The sequence below is a fragment of the Hylobates moloch genome, unplaced genomic scaffold, assembly GCF_009828535.3.
Source record: "Hylobates moloch isolate HMO894 unplaced genomic scaffold, HMol_V3 SCAFFOLD_2, whole genome shotgun sequence".
NCBI lineage: Eukaryota > Metazoa > Chordata > Mammalia > Primates > Hylobatidae > Hylobates > Hylobates moloch.
The window spans coordinates 2,893,686-2,916,067 of NW_026652277.1; the positions used below are offsets into that span (position 1 = coordinate 2,893,686).

The 22,382-nt window shown below is 51.9% G+C and overlaps 1 protein-coding gene and 1 long non-coding RNA gene across 2 annotated transcripts in view; both read left to right on the forward strand.

Moving 5' to 3' along the window:
• The first annotated feature begins 1,077 nt into the window (after positions 1–1,077).
• LOC131381471 (uncharacterized) lies at positions 1,078–2,794 on the forward strand. The gene is made up of 2 exons (XR_009210220.1): positions 1,078–1,169; positions 2,639–2,794. It is a non-coding gene; the product is annotated as an uncharacterized LOC131381471 (long non-coding RNA).
• A 7,593-nt stretch (positions 2,795–10,387) lies between these two features.
• The window catches only part of PFKP (phosphofructokinase, platelet), a 70,959-nt gene continuing 58,964 nt past the window's right edge, over positions 10,388–22,382 (forward strand). The window contains exon 1 of the mRNA XM_032162955.2: positions 10,388–10,596. Coding sequence (XP_032018846.1) covers positions 10,485–10,596 — 112 coding nt within the window. The 5' untranslated portion in view covers positions 10,388–10,484. The remainder of the gene's footprint in view (positions 10,597–22,382) is intronic.

Here is a 22,382-nt window from a genome sequence, read left to right on the forward strand (position 1 = left end):
CCCGGGGCGGACGAAAGCGACAAGTATGTTAAGCAAAAAAAACGATCAGCACTTGGTCTACGGCAGCAGGAGCTGAGAAGTGAGGAATCCTAGGGCCTTAAACGAGTGGCCCACTGTGGCAAAAACTTTTTTAAACAAAAAAATAGGCAGCCCCTCAGGAGTGTTCCAATGACCACCTCTTAAGCAATACAATTGACCCACGAACAATGCAGAGATTAGGGGCACCAACCCGCCACACAGTCGAAATTCGGCCAATACCTTTTGACTACCCCAAAACGGATTTACTAATAGCCTATTCTTGGGTAGAAGCCTCCGTGATCATGCAGATAGTCGGTTAATACACATTTTTTATGTTATATGTATTGTATAGTGTATTCTTACAGTAAAGTAAGCTAGAGGAAAAAAGCAATCCTAGGGAAAATGTGTTTACTATTCATTAAGTGCCTCATCATAGAGGTTCTTCTCCACATCTTTGCATTGAGTAGGCTGAGGAGGAGGAGGTGGAAGGAGAAGAGAAGGGGTTGGTCTTGCTGTCTAAGGGTTGGCAGAAGTGAAAGAAAATCCATGTGTAAGTAAGTGACCCATGTGGTTTAAACCTGTTGTTCAAGAGTCAACTGTTTGAACAGGGAAGTTTTGAAGTGACCTCTTTTCTTTTCTTTTTCTTTTTTTTTCTTGAGACAGAGTCTCACTCTGCTGCCCAGGCTGGAGTGCAGTGGCTCGATCTTGGCTCACTGAAATGGAAGTGACCTCTTTTCAAATAGGGCATGGCAGGGAAAGGGGGAGGAAAATGGCAAAGTCTGCCCCACAAACTCAGGACCAAGATCCCCAATTTCTTCCCCTGGTGAGTGAGGCTCTCATTTCCAGGACCACAAAGTCTATTTGGGTTCAAAGACCACCTAGGCTCTGGGCTTGGCCTTCCAAGAGAAGAGGGTACCTGGGCCCTCCCAAGAATGCAGAGCTGTCCGCCCCTGGACGTGTGGCTGCAGCTCTGACCCTGTCCCTGGTCTGGGCTTCACTACACGAGTCACTCCTCCTCCTGCAGGTGGACCCAGCCACAGGCTCCGGAGTTCTCTAAACCAGGCAACACGTGGTTGCGGGTGGATGTGCTTGCAGGCAGAGGAAGAGGTCTCCGGCTTACATCAGAATCTCAAAGTTGACACCCAAAAAAGGTAAAAGCTCCTGCCAGATGCTGGCATATACAACTAACCAGGATAATGCTCTGGGTGTACATCCTGGCACACTGGAAGAGCATTCTTGTTCATGGTGGTGGTTTCAAATATTTTAGTGAGTTTTCCCTTGAATGCCTCAGCCGGGAGCCACTTCAGTTCAGCGCGGGCAGCAAGGGAGCTTCAAGGACTCGTAGTTATGAATTCAAGCTTGTGCACAGAAACAGGTCACAGGTCCGTGGAAGATAGCTGTCAATCAATATTCAGATGTAGCATTCCATAACTGAGGCATAGGGCATATCTGACCTCATCTGACATGGCTAAAATCATGATTGTTTTTCTAACTGGGAAATTTATGTAACTTATTTGCCGATAAAGAACCATCTCTCTCCCCCAATTTTCTGGCACAACGCTAGTAATTAGGGAAATGTTCCAATGATGTTCACGAAAGAACAAACCAATGTCTTGTGCCTTGATACCACCTACTTGACACACATCACTCTTGCTGCTTCCATATGACACTAAAATATCGAGAGTGCCAGGAAGTCTCTTTAATCGTTCTCCAACGTGCTCAGGAGATGAAGTCATTCTGTGAAGTGGACTTCGGTTGACATTACTGAGAAAATGTCCTAGAGAAAGTAGAACTTGTAATAATAAGCTCGTAATAAAAAGTAATGCTTTACAGAAAGAATGCAACTTCTTTCCAGTTTTTATTTATTTATTTATTTATTACTTTTTATTGGTTTTTTTGAGACGGAGTCTTTCTCTGTCCCCGAGGCTGGAGTGCAGTGGCGTGATCTCGGCTCACTGCAAGCTCCGGCTCCTGGGTTCACGCCATTTTCCTGGCTCAGCCTCTCGAGTAGCTGGGACTACAGGCGCCCGTCAACACGCCCGGCTAATTTTTTGTATTTTTAGTAGAAACGAGGTTTCACCGTGTTAGCCAGGATGGTCTCGATCTCCTGACCTCGTGATCCGCCCGCCTCGGCCTCCTGAAGTGCTGGGATTACAGGCTTGAGCCACCGCGCCCGGCCTCTTTCCAGTTTTTAGATGTTAATTTTAATTGGTTCAGGGCAACCTGTTTCTGCATCAAAGTCTTGGGAAGCTTCCAACTGTTTTTATTTGTTTTTTTGTTTTTTTGTTTTTTTAGAAATAGAGTCTCACTGTGTCACCCAGGCCAAAGTATAGTAGTATGATCATGGCTCACTACAGTCTCAACCTCCCAGGCTCAAGCAATCCTCAGGCCTCCACCATCTGAATAGCTGGGACTACAGCTGTGCCACCATGTTCTGCTAATGTGTAATTAATTAATTTATTTATATTTATTTACTTTTTGTAGAGACACGATCTCGTTATGTGGCTGGGGCTGGCCTCAAACTCCTGGTCTCAAGCAATCCTTGTGTCAGCCTCCTAAAGTGCTGAGGTTATAGACGTGAGCCACAGCACACAGCTGATTTATTATTTTATTTTCTCAGAACTCTATGCAACCTGATTCTGCATACTGAAGGAAAGAGAAGCCAGACAAAGGTGGAAGCAGTTACACACAATGTGAGCATCATTTGGCACTTAGACAAGAGAGGCGGATTTTAAAAATAAAAGATCCACATGTCGCAGTTGGCTGTGGGCTTGTATATGGACTCCAGTACTTTTTATTTTTACTTTTTTAGGAGATAGTGTCTCACTCTGTTGCTCAAGCTGGAGTGCAGTGATATAATCATAGCTCACTGTAATCTCAAACTCCTGAGTTCAAGTGATCCTCTTGCCTCAGCCTCCCAAGTAGCTGGGACTACAGGTGTGCCATCGCTCCAGGCTAATTTTTTTTGGATTTTGTAGAGACGAGGTCTCCCTATGTTGCCCAGGCTAGTCTCAAACATCTGACCTCAAGCAATCCTCCCTCCTTGGCCTCCAAAGCGCTGGGATTATAGATGTGAGCCACTGTACCCAGCCAAGAAACCAGCCCCACCTGTTTTCTGTATAAAGTTGAGCATCTAGATACAAAGCAAAATAATTTTTAAAGATCAAAGAATCCGCAGGGAAGCTAGTGGGAGGGGAATAGGCTGAAGGCAGCGTTTTCTGGTCTACAGTTTTGCTTATTCTTGGACTTTCCAAAGTCCCAAAAGAAGCGGAAGGAAAGTGAGAAGGGAGGAAGAGGCAAGAGGAAAGGAGGAAGGTTGCCCCTCTGTGGTTGCAGATTAGCCCAAGGCAGCTCAGTAGCTGGGAAGGAAGGAAGGAATGAAACCCCCAAGGCGGAAGGCGGAGTCAGAGTCCTGGGTCCAACAGGGTCTGGAGGGGAGGAGGGTGCAGGGAGCCAAAGACCTTCCCGCTAGCACTGCAACCTTTTAAATTGCTTAGGCTTTTATCCAAATTTGATGTGTCCGCGTTTTGTAGACCTCCAAACCAAGTCACTCAGGGTAAGCCAAGCAGGAAGGGGAGGATGATAGGAGAAGGGGCCCCACCTGATGCTGCCCTTCTGGCTTTTATCCATTCCTGGGAATGACAGGGGATGCCCCTATGGGAGAATACAGTGGCGTGGAGCAGCGGTGGAGAATTCCAAGTCCGAAAAACAATTGGCATTTTAAAGGAAAGTAAGAAATCACCCTGAATATATGAACTGTTGGGAAAAAAGGTTGTTACTAATAATTCTCAAGAGACCACTCTGGTGAGATTGGGTTTCTCTGGGGATGTGTCGAGCAGGGTATACGTACTGAGTGGGCACATCCCACCCACCCTGCAGGCTCCTCCCTCAGCTCCTGTCTCCTGAAGCAGTCAAGGGGCAGCTCCGGTCCTCACCTCCTCTGAGCGACCCACTCACTCATTCACTCACTCATTCATTCACTCACTCATTCAGTCACTGACTCATTCATTCACTCACTCATTCAGGCACTCATTCATTCACTCACTCATTCAGTCATTCAGTCACTGACTCAGTCATTCACTCACTCATTCAGTCACTGACTCATTCAGGCACTCATTCATTCACTCACTCATTCAGGCACTCATTCATTCACTCACTCATTCATTCACTCACTCATTCATTCACTCACTCATTCAGGCACTCATTCATTCACTCACTCATTCAGTCACTCACTCATTCACTCACATTCACTCATTCACTCCGTCACTCGCTCACTCATTCACTCACCGTTTTACTCAATCACTCATTCATTCAGTCATTCACTCATTAACCAATTTACTCAATCATTCACTCATTCACTAACCCATTCACTCACTCATTCACTCATTCACTCACTCATTCACTCACCTGTTCACTCATTCACTCACCTGTTCACTCATTCACTGTGGGGAAAAGAAAGAGATCAGATTGTTACTGTGTCTGTGGCTGTTAGTCTGTAACCCTACCCCTAACCCTGTGCTCCCTGAAACACGTGCTGTGTCAACTCAGGGTTAAATGGATTAAGGGCTGTGCTGGGTGTGCTTTGTTAAAACACCTGCTTGAAGGCAGCATGCTTGTTAAGAGTCATCACCACTCCCTAACCTCAAACCACTCCCTAATCTCAAGTAGCCAGAGACACAAAACACCGCGGAAGGCCGCAGGGACCTCTGCCTAGGAAAGCCAGGCACTGTCCAAGGTTTCTCCCCATGTTATAGGCTGAAATATGGCCTCGTGGGAAGAGCAGGACCTGACCATCCCCCAGCCCGACACCCGTAAAGGGTCTGTGCTGAGGAGGATTAGTAAAAGAGGAAGGAACGCCTCTTTGCAGTTGAGATAAGAGGAAGGCTTCTGTCTCCTGCTCGTCGCTGGGCAGTGGAATGTCTCCGTGTAAAGCCGATTGTATGTTCCATCTACTGAGATAGCGGAAAACTACCTTAAGGCTGGAGGTGGGACATGCTGACAGCAATACTGCTCCTTAAGGCATAGAGATGTTTATGTATATGCACATCAAAAGCACAGCACTTTTTTCTTTACCTTGTTTATGATGCAGAGACATTTATTCACATGTTTTCCTGCTGACCTTCTCTCCACTATTACCCTATTGTCCTGCCACATCCCCCTCTCAGGGAAACGCCCGATAATGATCAATAAATACTAAGGGAACTCAGAGGCCAGTGCGATGTGGATTCTCCGTATGCTGAACACCGGTCCCCTGGGCCCCTTTTTCTTTCTCTATACTTTGTGTCTCTTTCTTTTCTAAGTCTCTCATTCCACCTAATGAGAAACACCCACAGGTGTGGAGGGGCAACCCACCACTTCAATTCACTCCCTCATTCTCTCACTCCCTCATTCACACACTCAGCCATTCACTGACTCACCCTTTCATTCACTCACCCATTCACTCATTCACTCATTCCCTCATTCACTCAATCATTCACTCACTCACTCATTCACCTCTTCACTCACTCATTCACTTCTTCACTCATTCACTCTCTCACTCACTGATTCACTTACCCTTTACTCATACACTTATTTATTGACTCGTTCACTCACTCATTTGTTCATTCACTCACTCATTCACTTCTTCACTCACTCACTTGTTCACTCACCCATTCACTCACCCACTCATTTGCTCACACTCGTTCACCCACTCACCCATTCACTGAGTCATTCATTCACTCACTCATTCACTCATCACTCATTCATTCCCTCAGTCACTCACTCATTCCCTCACTTATTTACTCACCCATTCACTAAGTCATTGATTCATTCACTTATTCACTCACTCATTCACTAAGTCACTCGTTCATTCACTTATTCACTCACCCATTCACTCATTCATTCACTCATTCACTCATTTGCTCACTCACACATTCACTTACTCACGTTGACTCATTCACCCACTCATTTCACTCACTCATTTACCCACTCATTTACTCCTTCACTCATCCACTCAGTCACTCACTCACTGACTCATTCACTCACCCATTCACTCATTTACTCCTTCACTCACTCACTCCATTCATTCAGCAGCACCCATGACAGGTGCACTCTGTCCTGGGCTGTGTGCTGTTGCCCTGAGCCTTCAACAGGGAATAGTCAAAGATCTCTGAATCCACAGCATTTGGAGTTCAGCAGGGGGACCTGTCGAGAAGCCCAGCAGATACATGAAATGCCCCATGTGTGACACGCATGAGGCTGTTTTGAGAGAAGCGGGGAGGGAACAGGAGTGTGCATGGAGCCCAAAATTTCTAAGAGGGTGATCTGGGGAGGCCTCACCACGCAGGAGACCTTGCAGGACAGACCTGAGGAAGGTGGGCAGAGTGGGTAGGGAGAGGAGGGCCATGGCTGAGGAAAGAGCAGGCTGGGCCTGAGGTTGTCGGGTGCCCGCATGGGCCTCTGGGCAGCACTAGGATCCGATGGACCAGTGGACAGGCCAGTGGGCCATGTGTGGGGCCTGTGACTCCAAGTCAGCAGAGAGATGCCTGAATTACATCCCAATAGGTGCATCCTGACTTTGAAGCTGAGGACACCCGAGGCATGGAGGTGGGGAGGAGGTGGGGGCAGAGCAGGGGATGGGGAGGGAGCCTGTGTCGGTCCAGGTCACAGGTGGTAGCTTGGCCCCAGTGGCTCCAGATGCAGTGAAGAGCCAGGAGGGACTTTCCTGAGAGACTTGGATGCCAGGGTAGAGGAGCACGGCAAGGCTTCAGCCTGAGCGCCTGGGAGGATGGAGTCACCAGGAGCTGAGGTGAGGAAGGCTGAGGGGTGGGGGGTTGTGTGGGGGTGCAGAGCTCAGTTTGGCCCCTGCAGATTTGAGATGCCCACTCCATGCACAGGCAGAAACAGCAGGGGAAGGGAAGAGGCTGCAGCTCAGGTAGCCCTGGTGGTGGAATGTGCAGCCCACATGCCGGAGCACTGGGTTATGGTGCCCTCGTGGCTAGGAGCTGCTTCCCTCCTGGGATGCCAGAACTCCTTTAGGGCACATCAGCAGCTCCTGCGCTCACTGCAGAGGGGAAGTGGGAAGGGCATCTGTCCCTATGCATGTTCTCCTTCACCTTGTCCTAGGCAGGTCCCAGGCAGCACATCCCCTCCCAAGTGGCTCCCCGTGGCCCCTGCCCCTAGGGTTCACAGCCAGACCCTCGAAGAGGGCTGGACTCAGCTGCTCACTTTCGATGAATAGTATCAGGCAAAAGAGACGGCGGTCTTTCCTGAGATTGGATGGGGAAAGGCTGCAGGTTCCATCCACTGAAATTCTCCCCCTGGCTCTAGACACGTGCTTCTTCTGGCAAAGCCAGTCACCTGCCCAGGGCAGAGGGCAGCCTGAAGCTGATGTCAGGGAGAGACTGGGGCCTTCAGTCCAACAGCCTGCAAGCAACAGAATCCTGCCAGCAACACAGGAGTGAGCGTGGAAGCAGCTTCTCTCCTGATGAGCCTGAGCTTTCAGAAGACACTGCAGCCCTGGGCAGACACCTGTTGCAGCCACGGAGAGCCCCGGGGGCAGAGGGCCCAGTGAAGCCTGCCTGAACTCCTGGCCCAAGGAGTAATCATTCCTGTGGTATAACTGTGCTGGTGTGGGCCACAGTTTGCAGTATTCTGTCAAGGGACAATAAAGAACACAGACATGTCAGGTCCCACTGGGTGGAAGCTGTGCAGTCAGCACGGCATGCAGTATCTTCCTCTTGAATTAGAAGATTCATTGCTAAGGCCAAAGATTAAAAAAAAAATATCTAGTTGTAGCACCATTAAAATACATGACTTGCAAAAAAAAAAAAAAGAGCAGTAGCTATGCTTTTCCATCTTAGCTACAGGTATATATAAATATATGTTAATTCCTTGACTGACTGAGCAATGGGTCAAACTCATGAGAATAGATGTGTGAGGACAGTCAGTGACCACCCTGACCCCAGCCCTTTACAGATAAAGTTTTGAACATAATTTATAACCCTGGGGGTCTGCACACTCTAAATTCTATTGTTTTTAATTAACTATTTCTATTCCCCAAACAATATCTGTTCATTGGAGAGAAAAATGGCATTACCTATACTAAGCAAAAGAAAGGAAATAAAATGCTCAGAAACATTTACATATGTATGCACACTCTCTCTCTCACACACACACACACACACACACACGCACAGGCGCACACAGGCTCACACTGCGTCCAGGCCTGCCTTTTCACTTATTTCTATGACCTGAACATATTTCCATGTCAGTCGACACTTATCTTCGTAGCGGTAACAGCAATTAAATATTATTGCAGCATATATTTTTAACCATCGTTTATTTAACTCGTCATGTTTGAACTGCTAGGCTGTATCTATCGTTTTCTGTATTACAGACGATTTGATGACACATGACCAATCCCCTAATGTTCAATATAAAAATATCAATTGTATAAGGAGATAAGGGGCATTTGGCTAAAATAAAATTCAGTGTGTCCCACCTTCTCCACATGTAATTTGCTCTAAAAAGGCATGAATAATTAAATTAGCCCTTCTATTCTCCAGCACAGATCCTGAGCCCAGCGGTGGGTGCAGGTGCTTAGAGCCTGGCTCTGCTCTTCTGCCGCCAGAAGGCGAAGGTCGCCCAACTGCCACCTTAAGACACCCAGGATTCTCCTCTCCTTTTTTATTAATAGAATAGTGCTCAGGCTCAGTGCATGACAGCAGCGCTCTCTGACTTTGCACTTATCAGAGTAACCTAGGGGGCTTGTTTAAAAATATACATTCCCTGGCTGCGCTCCCAGAAATTGGACTTCAGTGGTTTAGAGGGAGTGTGCATAGAGCAGGTGATTCTGAAGACCAAGAGGGGTTAGGAATTGCCCCGTTAATTCTGGCCAAGGGAGAGATCAGAGCATCCAGCACTGTCCGCAGCAGATTTTTTTCTCCTCTTTTGCAATGAATATTTGATGCTCAGAGGGATGAGCCCCAGGATGAGACACACATCCAAGAAGAATCCATGCCTCTCCATCTTTTCCCCAGGATTGCCCTAAGGCGAGCCGCTCCTCTGTGACTCCTTCACTTTCCCCGGTTCATAGAGCAGGCCTCTTCTTAGTCTCTTTTGTTGTCTCTTATCTGTTCAACAAACACCCACTGCGCAGGACCATCCTCCGGTGAGCCGTCCAGTGGGGCCGTTTGAGAGCCCTTCTTCGTGGGGTGAGCACTGAAGGAACTGGGGCCCCATAAGCCCGTGCTTCTGTGGGGGCTGCCCCTTCTCCCATCGCAGAGTAACTGGCACCAGGCACAGCGCATTGGATGTGCGTATTTCAGTACGTGGAGTTGGCCAGTGGAGTCGGCCGAGGTCGGGCCGAGAGTACAGCAGCGCGAGTGTCCGTGGGGAGGGAGGGTCCTCCCGCCTCCCCGCCAGGCCAGTCCTTTTGCGCCTCCTTCTGCCCCACTCTGACTTTCGCGCGCCCAGGCCCAGGCGCCGCCAGGGCGTCTCTGAGGGTCGCGCGCCCATACCCTCCTCCACCCCACGGCTTCTTCTCCTCAAGGGCGGGGCTGGGGGCCCAGGAGCGCCACAGCCCCCATGGGCCCAGGAAATGGCAGCTTCGTCATGGCCCAGCCCGCCGCGCTCACCTTTTCCCACCACCTGCAGGATCCACTCTCCTTCCGTCCTTCCCGACCTCAGGCTGCAGAGGAAATCTGGGGGCGGGGATCGAGGAAGCCGAGCCCCGAGGCTCCCAGCGCCGCCCCAGGAGGAATCCTGCGGGCCACTAGAAGCTGTGCGCGCGGCCGGGCTCGGCCCCTACAACGGCCCGAGCGGCCGGGCCTGCCGCGAGCCTCTGCGTCCAGGTGGGGTCTCCGCGCCCCCATTCCACCCCTCCCCTCCATCGGCGCTCCCCGCAACTGCGGGGTTTCCACCCGCTCCGGGGCTCGCGCCCGCTCACGGTCTCCCTCGCCCCCCCGGGAGATGCTCCCCGCGTTCTATCCCGCCCCGCCCTGGCGCGCCCCGCAAACGATGTGACCCCGCCCCCCTGCGGTCTCCCTCCTCCGGACGCTGCCCCTGCCCCACCTGTGGCGCTCCCGTCATCTCTGGAGCCCCCACCCAGAGTCCTCCAGCCCACCTGCGAGGCTCGCGCACCTGCGACGCGGCCCCACCAGCAGGGACCCCGCCCACCTGTGGCGCGATCCCCGCCTCTGCCACCTCCCCCACCGCTAGCGCGGCCCCCACCTACGACGACCCCCGCGGAGGTGCTCCTGCCCACACCCGCCCCGGCCCCGGCCCCGGCCCCCGCCCCTACCCGCGCCCGCGCCGCCACCCCCGCAGCCCCTCCCGTACGCTCGGGCCCCGCCCGTCACCGCCCATTGGCTCTGGGGCCCGGCGGGGGCGCGGGCTGGGCGGCGGTTCTGAGTCGGGCGCGCGCGGGCAGGGTCCCCATTGCCTGCTGCGCACCCGGACGGGTGGCTCCCCTCGGCCTCCTCGCCATGGACGCGGACGACTCCCGGGCCCCCAAGGGCTCCTTGCGGAAGTTCCTGGAACACCTCTCCGGGGCCGGCAAGGCCATCGGCGTGCTGACCAGCGGCGGGGATGCTCAAGGTGCGCGCCCCCCTCCCGGCGGCGAGGGAGGGACGGACGGAGCTGGGGAGAACCGGGCGAAGGCGATGGGGGGACTGGAGAGAAGAGGGGGGAAGCGATGGGGCGGACCCGGGGAAAGGTGGGGAAGCGATGGGGAGAACCGGGGGAGAAGAGCGGGGAAGCGATGGGGAGAACCAGGAAGAAGCCCGCGCCCGGAAGCGGCAGGGGTACCTGCGGGGCGGCGTGAGCCGGCGAGGCAGCCCCGGGGTCCTTGCCTGGTGGGGTGGGGGAGGAAGGGACATGGCGGTGGGAACCTCCATCCGGAAGATCAGTGAGCTTTCCACCTCCGGTTTATGTTTTAAATTGAACCTGGCAGAGGGAGTCACCTGGAGCGCCCTCGGGGGTCGCTCTGCCTCTGAGCTGTAGGACGGGGCCGGGCGTCCCCTCCCAAGAGTGGGTACAGCGCGATCACTTCCTATGTGCCCCCCCGCCCCCCAACTCCACCCCACGCCACCCCCTGGAATGTCGAGGAAGAAACGGCTGGGTCCCCGCGCGCCTCCTGTCGCCTCGTGCCCCGCGCGGCGTGGGCGGGGTCCCGGCTGCTGCAATGCGGGACGCGGCGGGGGTGCGCGGGGTTCCCGCCTGGCGTCTCCGGGGCGGTCCGGCAGCCCCTCGCGTTTCCGCTGGGAGATTTTTAAAAAGGGTTTCCTGCGCTTGCATGTGCTGTCGCCTTCCGGCTCGTGACAAAACCGAAAACCAAAATGGGTCCCAGGCCCTCCCCGCCAGCCTCCGCAGACGGGAAGGATCAGGAAGCGGGGACTCCGGGATGTCAGCGGCGCCGCGGCGCGGGCTCCGGGCTTCCCTGCCCTGCAATGTGGAAGCTGCTCTCTAGGAGGGGCCAGAGCCTGGGCCCACGGACGCGGGCGCGCCGGGAGGATATTTAACATTGAAGAGCGGAAAGTGGCGGAGAGTCGGCGCGCCCCAGGCCCCGGGTGCACGTGGGGGCGCCGGTGCCCGGACGGTGGAGCGTCCGGATTCGTGCAATCCCTGGCGGGTAGATCGGCGCTTCCCAGGCGAACGCAACCGGGGAGCCTTAGCGATCGCGCAGGCTGGAGATGCGACGCGCCCCGAGCTGGGTTTTGATTTTTATTTTCCCGGTTCCTCCTGCCGCAGATGCGTGGAAAGGCCCGGATGGCGGATTTCCTCCCGTTTCGGGACCGCGCACTGCACAGGGATGAAGCGGGGAGGCGCCCCCCGCCCACGGCGCCGGTGACCTTCCCTTTGCCCTTGAGCGCGCGGGGCGGGCGCGGGTGCCGCAGGTTGAGGCGCTGTGGGCGCCGCCCCGCCCGCCGCGAGCGCCTACGTGATGCCCGGCCCGTCGTCTCCACGTGCCCTGGCCCCGACACCCGTGCGCCGCGCGCTCCCTGGGACCACGGCGCAGCCTCCCCAGGCCCAGCGCCCCCCGCGGGAGACCCGGGTGGCAGCGCCAGGCCCTGCCCCGCAGCCCGCCCCCCAGCGCCCCTGGGAAGTGCTCTGGCGTTAGCATTCCAGTAAAAGGACCCCAGCATCAGCGTTCCTCCAGCAGGGTTGGGTCCTCAGAGAAAGAAAACGTGATGCAGCAGAGGCTGGGATTGGAGAAATAGGAGAGTGAAGTGGAAATAGTCTGGCCCGCGTGACTTAAACCGGCCCTGAGATGTGCGGGTACTAATGGAGCCGCCTTGGGGTCGGGATAGGACCCAGAGTGGATTCTCGGTCAAAGGCCTTCAGAAGCAGAGGGAGCACCTTGAGTGACCTTATCTGGGCCGCGAAAGACAAGAAACCTTTGGCACAGGAAGAGGAACTGATCTCTGGAAGCCACCAGGGTGGGTGGAAAGTCAGGGTTTCAAGGTTATTTTGGAATTTAGGTGTTGTGGGCCCTGCACGGTGGCTCATGCTTGTCATCCCAGTGCTTTGGGAGGCCGAGGCAGGAGGATCGCTTGAGCCGAGGAGTTCCAGAGCTGCCTGGGCTACATAGTGAGACTCTGTGTCTACAAAAAAAATAAAAAAGAAAGAAAAAAAATTAAGATGCTGTATGCGGAAAATATTTATGGGTCATTCTTTTGAGCTCCATGTCCAAAATCTTGCTAAAATGCGTGGGAGTACAGGCATGTGAGATCAGGATACATTGGCAGAATCGCGATGTTCTCTGTTACCCTGGTTTTGCCACCTGGGAGGAGTTAGACATATTGAAGGTTAGTAAGTCCACGCATCTTCTCTTCTGGGGAAAAAGGTACTTTGGAAACCAATACTATGTGGGAACGCGGCTTGGTTGGTGCAGCCTCGGGTTAATAGGAGACAGTTGCCCTCAGTTCTGCAGGTGGCATCAAATATGGTGGCCTCGAGCCCACATGGGTCACACCTGGGCTGTCCCTGGGGAAGCCCGCCATGGCGGGTCGCCTGGGCATTCTTTCCCTGGCAGAGCTGAAGTCACAATTTTTTTGTAGACTCTGTAAAGAGCCTTCGGTGATAGGATCTTGAACCTGCTAGAGCATTGGGACGCATCTCTTTTAAGGAAGTTCCCCTCCAGGTGTGCTCAGAGGGCCTGGTCTTAGCTGCCACAGATTTACAAACCCTTACAGTAAGTAGGTTATCCCTTGAGAATTTATCTGTGTGCCCCCATTCTTTTACCATTTTATTCTGATTCTATTAGTACTTGATTTTCCCTGACATAGAAGACTATTGCATGTAGCTAGAGATGAGAGAACACATTCACATTCACGTATTAATTTCAGGAGAATTTTCTGTCAGATGTGAAATTATGGTAAAATTCCATATAGTAAGATAACCATAGCTACCATTTGTTGAAAACATTTTGTATTCTAGGAGCTTTACACTTCTTATCTCCAACCGTAAATACATGATCCCAAGAGAGGCACATTTTCCCAAGAGGTCCTCATTTTCGAAGTGGGGAGAAAGACTCACAAACAAAAGTAACTTAGGTAAGGGCGTGAGGTGCATATGTGATTGTGATAGGAGCAAAACAGATCTTAATTCCAAATATTGTACTCTCCCGTAGACCACGAAGAGTACTTATGTCTGGCTCTGTCACCCAGACTGGAGTGCAGTGGTGCCATCATAGCTCACTGCAGCCTCAAACTCCTGGGCTCAAGTGATCCTCCTGCCTGAGCCTTCTGAGTAGCTGGGAAGACAGGAATGCACCGTCATGACCAGCTAATTTTTATTTTTATTATTATTATTTTCATAGAGACAGGATCTCACTATGCTGCTGAGAGTGGCCTTGAACTGGCCTCCTCTAGTGATCCTCCTGCCTTGGCCTCCCAAAGAGCTGGGGCTGCAGACATGAGCCATCATCTCTACCATCTCCACCATGTTTTTCAGGGGACTTTCTTGGTGAAGCTGCTTAATGTAGTTAATGCTCAAAAGTGAGCAAAACCCGACTTGCCCAAAATTACACAGATATTCTTTGGGTGGTTTTGTTAGGGGTACGGAAAATGCCTTTTTATAGTGATAGGAGTCCAGGTGGCAAAAATGATATTAAGGCTTAATACCAATGTGATGGGCTGCTTTTTCTTCCCTCAGTAGAGTTCATATTATTTAATTATAAGATACAATTGAAAATCTCTTTTCTGTATTCCTGACTCCCCAGGCCTTGAATGAAGAAAGTATTTCTCACGCTGTTTTTTTGTTTTGTTTGTTTGTTTTTTCTATTTCTTTGGATATCTACTGTCTCAGGCTGTTTTTTTTTTTTTTTCTTCTGCCTCTTTGTGTATCTTCTGTTGTCCCAAGACATGTCTGGAAACTTAAGCTGATTTTCACTCAACCTAAAATAAGCTCCATAGCCCTGAATGGCAGACTTACCATGACTAAGTCCCCACCGCCACAGAACACTGTGCCACACACCAAGAGTGACTCATTGTCTTAGTCACAGGTTGTGGCTTCTGCAGGGCCTGGTGCCTGAGCTGAGTGTGCTGTGAAGTCCAGATGCATCCTTAGGGTAGGCTGGATGTGAAAGCTGCGTCCCTTTTGCCTGTGGTGAGGTGAGCATCAATACAGTATTTATAGAAAGTCCACATAAATTGAGTAAGTACAAACCTTTCCAATCCTAGTGAGAATAACTAGCGTTAATGACTCTTTGTTATGTGGCAGGCCCTCAGTGATCCTGGGCAATGACTTATCCCCACTTTACACATGAGCATGGGGCGCCTGAGGTGCACCGGCTTCCCTGAGTTCACAGAGCTCCATGGTGGGGCCGGGCCCTGTGGCTGCAGCAGGGATGTTCGGGGCTGCGTGTACCTGCGTCTTCACTGGTGTCTTTCCCGCGCCCAGCACCATGCCTGGCACTTGGCAGGAACGCAAGTGTTTGCTGCCTGCCTCTGCCTGGCATCTCTACTGAGGAGCAGGAAACCAGGGGTTCTAGCTGTCTTCTTTTTTTTTTTTTTTTGAGACGGAGTCTCGCTGTATTGCCCAGGCTGGAGTGCAGTGGCACGATCTCGGCTCACTGCAAGCTCCGCCTCCCGGGTTAACGCCATTCTCCTGCCCCAGCCTCCCAAGTGGCCGGGACTACAGGTGCCCGCCACCACGCCCGGCTAATTTTTCGTGTTTCTAGTAAAGACAGGGTTTCGCCGTGTTAGCCAGGATGGTCTCGATCTCCTGACCTCATGATCCGCCCGCCTCGGCCTCCCAAAGTGCTGGGATTACAGGCGTGAGCCACCGCGCCCGGCCCTAGCTGTCTTCTTCGTTCATGAAGTCCTTTAGAGGAATTCAACCCTCTCTAATTAAAAGTATCCAATATCCTCAGGTCAATATGTGTAAACTGTTAAGACTTCAAGATTAGAACCTTAAAACCGAAGTCAGAAGTGTGAGGTTTCAATTGACTGGACATGCATGAGGTCAATGACACACATATTTATTGGACACCAGGCTTGAGTCCCACATGGGCACCTTTGGTGTCTGAAGCAATGCTGGCTTCGGAGCCCAGTAGGGTGGAAGGGGAAACTGAGAACAGTGCCATTTCGCCTCACACAGCTCTGGGCCCCTTACCTTCCTGTGCACACACATTCTGGATGGGATCTTTTCAGTGTAAAGTGCAGTAATTAATTTTGCAAAAATTACTGGGTCTGGGAGGCAGTGTGTTGGAATGATGGTGTCACCCCTTGGCACAGTGGAAGATTTGTGTAATGGTATCATTTTCTGTGAATGCAGACTGCTTTGTGTGCCATACTCGAATGACCCTTCGAAGCTAGACATTTTGTCATCTTTCAAAAGAAGCATGTTTTCCCCCTTGGTTACAGAAAGCTAAAAGCTTTTGATGCAGGACTCCAACCTGTTATCGGGGAGAATTAGGGCTCTTTAAATAAGCTCTACCAGTCTGATGGGCCATCAGAAGCAATTAAAATTAGAAAGGTGAAGATACGGTAACATGGTCAGGGCAAATATCAGGATACCAGATTGCACGTTCACAGTGGCGTTTCGGCTAAGAACGTGCGGGTGAATATAGAACAGAGGGCCGTATGTCAGTAGTTGGGTTCCGTTTTGTGTTTCTTTTCCACAAACCCTTTCTGGTGTTGTGTTTTTGTTTATTAGAGAGTAGCTGCCCAAAGGCTGCAGTTTCCCTCTCCACTCCTTGGTTCTCTCCATCTTCACCCCCAACTCCCAGTCCTTTGTTTGGAATTACAGTCACTGTGCTTGTCAGGATGTAAGAGGCAGCCAGACACATGGCAGACCAGAGCACTGAGAGGCAGAGACTTATTTATAGGTCCTGGCCCTGGCCCTGCTGTCTCGAGTGCTAGATAGGGTCTCGATGTTTTCCTCTGCAGAATGGAGGCATCACTCAGTCTCTGTCTTCTCTCCGTCTCTGTCTTCCCTCCCCTCTTCCCTAACACACATCCACAGTGAAAGTGTTCAGGAGGCAAAAGAGAAAAGGCTGGACTGTGCTGGGACCCCCAACCCCAGGGCCCATGTGCCATCTTCCCAGCCTCCGTGTGCCCAGAGACGCCTCGGGGAGCCTGCGGAGGTGTAGATCCTGACTGTGTGGGTCCGAGTGAGGCTCCGACTCTCAAGGGGAGGGCACCGGTGCTGCTGGTCCCCCTGGGGCCAGTGGGGCGGTTTGCAAATCGGGCAGATCAGCTTCTCCACTTCTCCAGGTTTCCCCAACGTGAGATGCTCCCAGGAGTCCCGTGGGATTGTTTTCTGACTTTGACCAGGATTTTGACAGAGAAGATTCATTAATATAGGACCCCTTGTCTAAACGTACATATGTAAATAATCTGATCCGAAGTTTTCTGAATGGAAAATGATTGAAAGGGTGGCATGCAGTAGCCTCGGGGAGTCAGTCCTTCATATCTTTTCAGCTGTGTCTTAGTACGATTAAGATTTTGGTGGCCGGGCGCGGTGGCTCACGCCTGTAATCCCAGCACTTTGGGAGGCCGAGGCGGGCGGATCGCCTGAGGTCGGGAGTTCGAGACCAGCCTGACCAACATGGAGAAACACCGTCTCTACTAAAAAATAAAAAATTAGCCAGGCGTGGTGGCACATGCCTATAATCCCAGCTACTAGGGAGGCTGAGGCAGGAGAATTGCTTCAACCTAGGAGGTGGAGGTTGTGGTGAGCCGAGATCGTGCCGTTGCACTCCAGCCTGGGCAACAAGAGTGAAACTCCGTCTCAAAAAAAAAAAAAAAAAAAAGATTTTGGTTCTGTGTGTGTGGTTTTTTTGAGACGGGATCTTGCCCTGTTGCCCAGCCTGGAGTGCAGTGGCTTGATCTGGGCTCACTGCAACCTCCGCCTCCCGGGTTCAAACGATTTTCCTGTCCCAGCCTCCCAAGTAGCTGGGATTACAGGCATGCGCCACCATGCCCACCTGATTTTTTTTGTATCGTTAGTAGAGACAGGGTTGCACTGTGTTGGTCAGGCTGGTCTCGAACTCCTGACCTCAAGTGATCCATCTGCCTCGGCCTCCCAAAGTGCTGGCATTACAGGCTTGAGCCACTGCACCCAGCCTTATTTCTGTGTTTCTGTAATCACTGTGCATGTTAACGGACCGCCTTGGGTGAGTCAGGGCGGGAGTTTGGCAAAAGAACCAGGACCTTTCCGCCTGGAGCTCTCACTCCTGCGGTGAGGCGTGGGTACGATGTGCCTGTAGCCCGACCTGAGAAGAAAAGCTCCTGTCTTATGAAAGCGCCCAGGGGAACCTCTGGTTGGGGCCCTTTGACCTGACCTGACAGTGAGGGAGGAGTCCGTAGAGGAGAGTGGCCCAGGGGAGGACTTTGGCTTTGCCTTGGGTGAACTGGGAAGCAGGTGGAGGGAAGCAGACTGACTGTCTCCAATAAGGATGGCTTTGTGGAGAGGAGAGGAGAGGAGGGGAGGCCATGAGTTTAGGGTCTCACAAGGAGCAGGCCATAGATGGAAGGTTATGGGGTGGGGCACGTAGCAGGGCAGCCCTGTGCCCACAGACACATCCCGCCGAGGGGACCCAGAGACGTGAGTGTGTCAGGGCGTGGGGTAAGTGGGCACTCAGCTATTACAGCTGGAAGGCAGAGCATGTGAGCTGCAACAGACACAGGCAGGTGGGGGTTAAAGGAGAATCTTCATAGCAGTGCTTAGAATAGCAAAAAGTGGGAAAACCAGCAAAAAATTATCAATAGGAGATTAATTAATTCCATTATGGCACCTGGAATGTGCCAAGACCAGCTCGGTCGGGGAGACCCTAACCTGGTGGCGCTAGAGGAATTAAAGACACACACACAGAAATATAGAGGTGTGAAGTGGGAAATCAGGGGTCTCACAGCCTTCAGAGCTGAGAGCCCAGAACAGAGATTTACCCAGGTATTTATTAACAGCAAGCCAGTCCTTAGCATTGTTTCTATAGATATTAAATTCACTAAAAGTATCCCTTAGGGGAAATGAAGGGATGGGGCGAATTAAAGGAATAGGTTGGGCTAGCTAACTGCCACAGAAGCATGTCCTTAAGGCACAGATCTCTCATGCTATTGCTTGTGGCTTAAGAATGCCTTTAAGCGGTTTTCCACCCTGGGTGGGCCAGGTGCTCCTTGCCCTCATTCCCGTAAACCCACAACCTTCCAGCTTGGGCGTTAGGGCCATTATGAACATGTTACAGTGCTGCAGAGATTTTGTTTATGGCCAGTTTTGGGGCCAGTTTGTGGCCAGATTTTGGGGGGCCTGCTCCCAACAGAACGGAAGGAATTTTTGTCAGTATTTAATAAGGAGCTTTGTGCTGGTTGAAAGTCAAGAGATACACAGTATACTCAAGGGCAGTACTGAAGAGCCGATTCCAGAGCAGCTTTCCCCCTGCGGCCGGTGGGACAGTTTGCAAATCCGGGCAGATCAGCTTCTTGGAGGTTTCTCCAACGGGAGAATCTCCCAGGAGCGAGGCTTGCATGTGGCTGGCCTGTGTTACTTACGCAATTTTAAATGATCTAGTTGCCACATTAAAGAAAGGCAGGGCAGGGGTCCGGGAGTGGGGGACACTGGGTGCCATGACTCACGTCTGTAATCCCAGCACTTCGGGAGCCCAAGGCAGGTGGATCACTTGAGCCCAGGAGTTTGAGGCCAGCCTGGGCAACATGGCGAGACCTAGTCTCTACAAAAAATACAAAACAATTAGTTGGGCGTGGCGGTGCACACCTACAGTTCCAGCCCCGTGGAAGATTGAGGTGGGAGGATTGCCTGAGCCCAGGAGTTGGAGGCTGCAGTGAGCTGTGACTGCACCAGTTCACTCCAGCCTGGGCAACAGAGTGAGACCCTATCTCAAAAAAAAAAGTAAAAAACTGGCAAGAGCAAAAACTATGTTTTATATTCAACCCACTAGTTTGATAACAATCAATCATTGTAGATTATTAATATTTTACACTGTTTTCCATAGTAAGTCTTTGAAACCCAGTGTGTAAAGAAGCTTAAAGCACATCTCCATGTGGATGGGACGCACGTGGCCAGCGGCTCCTCTGAGGGACAGTGTGGTCATGGCAATGAGTGGCGTGTGCTGCCTGTATTTAGAAGGTCCCCATGTGGGTGTTTCTGCGAAGGCTCTGAGGGATGTGCAGGGGAGGGCCAACACTGTCCCAGCCATGCAGAGGACCCTGGAATGCAGCACGCTGCCACCGCGCCCCCGCCCCAGCCCCTCTGCTGCCTGAGCTCTTTCCCAGATGTCCATCTGGCTAACCTCCCTCACCTTCTTCCCTTTCCGTCCTTCTCCAAACGTCACTCTCAGGCAGGTCTGCAGGCTCTCCGATTGTCAATGGCAGCCCCTCCCTGTCCTCCACACCCTTAACACCCCCCACCCGCTTGTTGTTTTTCTCCTTAGCACTTACGGCCATCCATCCATGGGCATCATGCATTTGTTCACCATATTTCTTGCCTTCGGGTCTCTCCTGATTGGAACAAGCTGCGCCAGGGCCAGAGGCTTCCCGTCTTGTCACCGATGCATCCACACGGCGCCCGGCAGACGTGGCGCTTGGGGCACCCCAGCTGGACAGTGGGCCAGTGGTTGAGTGAAGAGCCCTACAGATTTATCTCAAGCTCTCCCCTGACCCTACTAGAAAACACGGTGGTCTGCACAGTCCAGGAGGTCAGAGAGGCCCGCTGGCTCGATGACTTTGAACTGGCAGGGTGGGGAGGGAACAGCACCTTGACAGAATCCCCCTTTGGCATCCCACCTACCCATGCCTACGTAATCCCTACATTATCAAAGGAAAGACCCCTAGAAGGAGCTTTGGCAGCAGGAGTGAGATCAGAGCAGTGTAAGCTCATTTTCTAACAAACCAGCGGGAGGAGTCGGCAAACTGACTTTATTTCTCAAAAAGAATTTATGCATTGAAATTAACAAGTGAGTGATCAGGAGTGTGGGAAAATTCAGGAAAAGTGGTTCAGTGCTGCGAGAGAGGGCGAGGCAGGGAGCTTTATTACTCCAGACAACGGAGGAGGTAAAAGGATAGACCCAGATTATTTCATTAGAGTTCATCTATTCTTTCTTTTTTTTTTTTTTAAGACGGAATCTCACTCGGTCACCAGGCTGGAGTACAGTGGCGCAACCTCGGCTCACTGCAACCTCCGCCTCCTGGGTTCAAGCAATACTCCTGCCTCAGCCTCCCGAGTAGCTGGGACTGCAGGCGCATGCCACCAAGCCCGGCTAATTTTTTTTTTTGTATTTTTAGTAGAGACGGGGTTTCACCGTGTTAGCCAGGATGGTCTCGATCTCCTGACCTCATGATCTGCCCGCTTCAGCCTCCCAAAGTGCTGGGATTACAGGCGTGAGCCGTCGCGCCTGGCCTATTCCTTACTTTTTTTAAAAAAATGCAATTTAGATTTTATCAGAGCAGAATCCCAGGAAGCTGAGATTTGTACACTGGGAAATCCAGCTCCTCCAAGTAGCCAGGAAATAAGGGTGACCTAAGTCGTGCTTGCTAGGCCCTGGTGTGGGCCAGGGATGACTCTGACTCAAGGAAGAAGCCATCTTGTGACTCTCTTACCTGCACTGTGGTTTAGTAAGAAGCTGTTAAAATGTATGTCATATGGAGAAAGCGATTGAATAATTGGTCAGAGGAATGACCTCATATTTCCTGTGAAACCACTCCCTCATTATCTCCAACTTTATTTTTGGTTCTCATGACAAGATTATCACTTCCCTGAAAACTGGGGTTTTTGCAAATTATGAAGAGGTGTTTTTCCAAATGTTCTTCTTCGGTAGGAAGATGTTATTTTCTCCTGGAAATCCTTGGGTTGGGCTCCCAAAACCAAAACAAAACGAGATGGATTAGCCCCAGGATGCCTGAGCTATTCAGACAATCTGTGGCTTGAGGGTGAAGTGAAAGACTCCGAAACTGCCCTTTGTCCCTTAATGGCTGTGTGCCAGGGCCCAGGACAGCCCTAAGGAAATGGTGAAACAGGTGATGTTTACCTGTGAGGCTGAAAGCCCACGTTGCGAGGCTGTGAAAGCCCTCATTGCAGATGTGCACATCTGCCCGCATTGCAGGTGTGCATGTCTTCGTCCCTGTCCTGTGGGTGACAGAGCCCACCAGTAAATGCTGCTGTATTTCCCCCTTGCTTTTCATCCACCAGTGGTCTCCTCCCTCCAAACCCCTCGCTGAATGTTCCTGGGGCTTCCTCGGGTTTCACCTTGCTGGGCCCAGCAGGAGGGAACTGATTTGCAGTCCTCACCGTTCAGAAGTTCAGAGGGAGGGCTTAGAACCAAACAGGCTCCACTCCCAGGCAATTAAATGAGCATCTGGCCCCAGCAGGCATTATTGTCCTTCAAGTTCCCATTGGTGACTCTAAGGCACAGGCATTGTAATAGAGGAAACGAGGAAGGCTTGAAAGTTTAAATGAAATAAAACTAGGGTTTACACTGCAGCTTCACTGCTGACTAATGTTGTTACCTTCCAGTAATCAGTTTATCCCCCTCAGAGCCTCAGCTTTCTCATCCCTCCAGAGAGGTGTCAGGAGCTCTGCAGGCTTCCTGTGAGAATCATCCAGGCCAGGGCTCTGGCTGTGTGTGTGCAGTCAGCAAGGGGCACCCTACTGGGCCCCACCGAGTGCTGCCAGCCAGCCCCTGAGCCCCAGGAGGACATGTGAATAAAAGCCCTTTGCAATGTAGGGCTCCATCCCACCAATGCATAAGTGAATAGAAGTCCTTTCAGGACCTAGAATTGTGTCTCTTTAAAAGTGTGGTGCTCCTGGAAATCCATACCCAGCTCTCCAAGGGGGTGGGGCTCATGTGGCCCTTACTTCATTTGTGTTTTTTCTCCTGCTGTGGGGTGGTGTCACTTTCCAGGCGGGTGCAGGTGAACCCAGGGGTG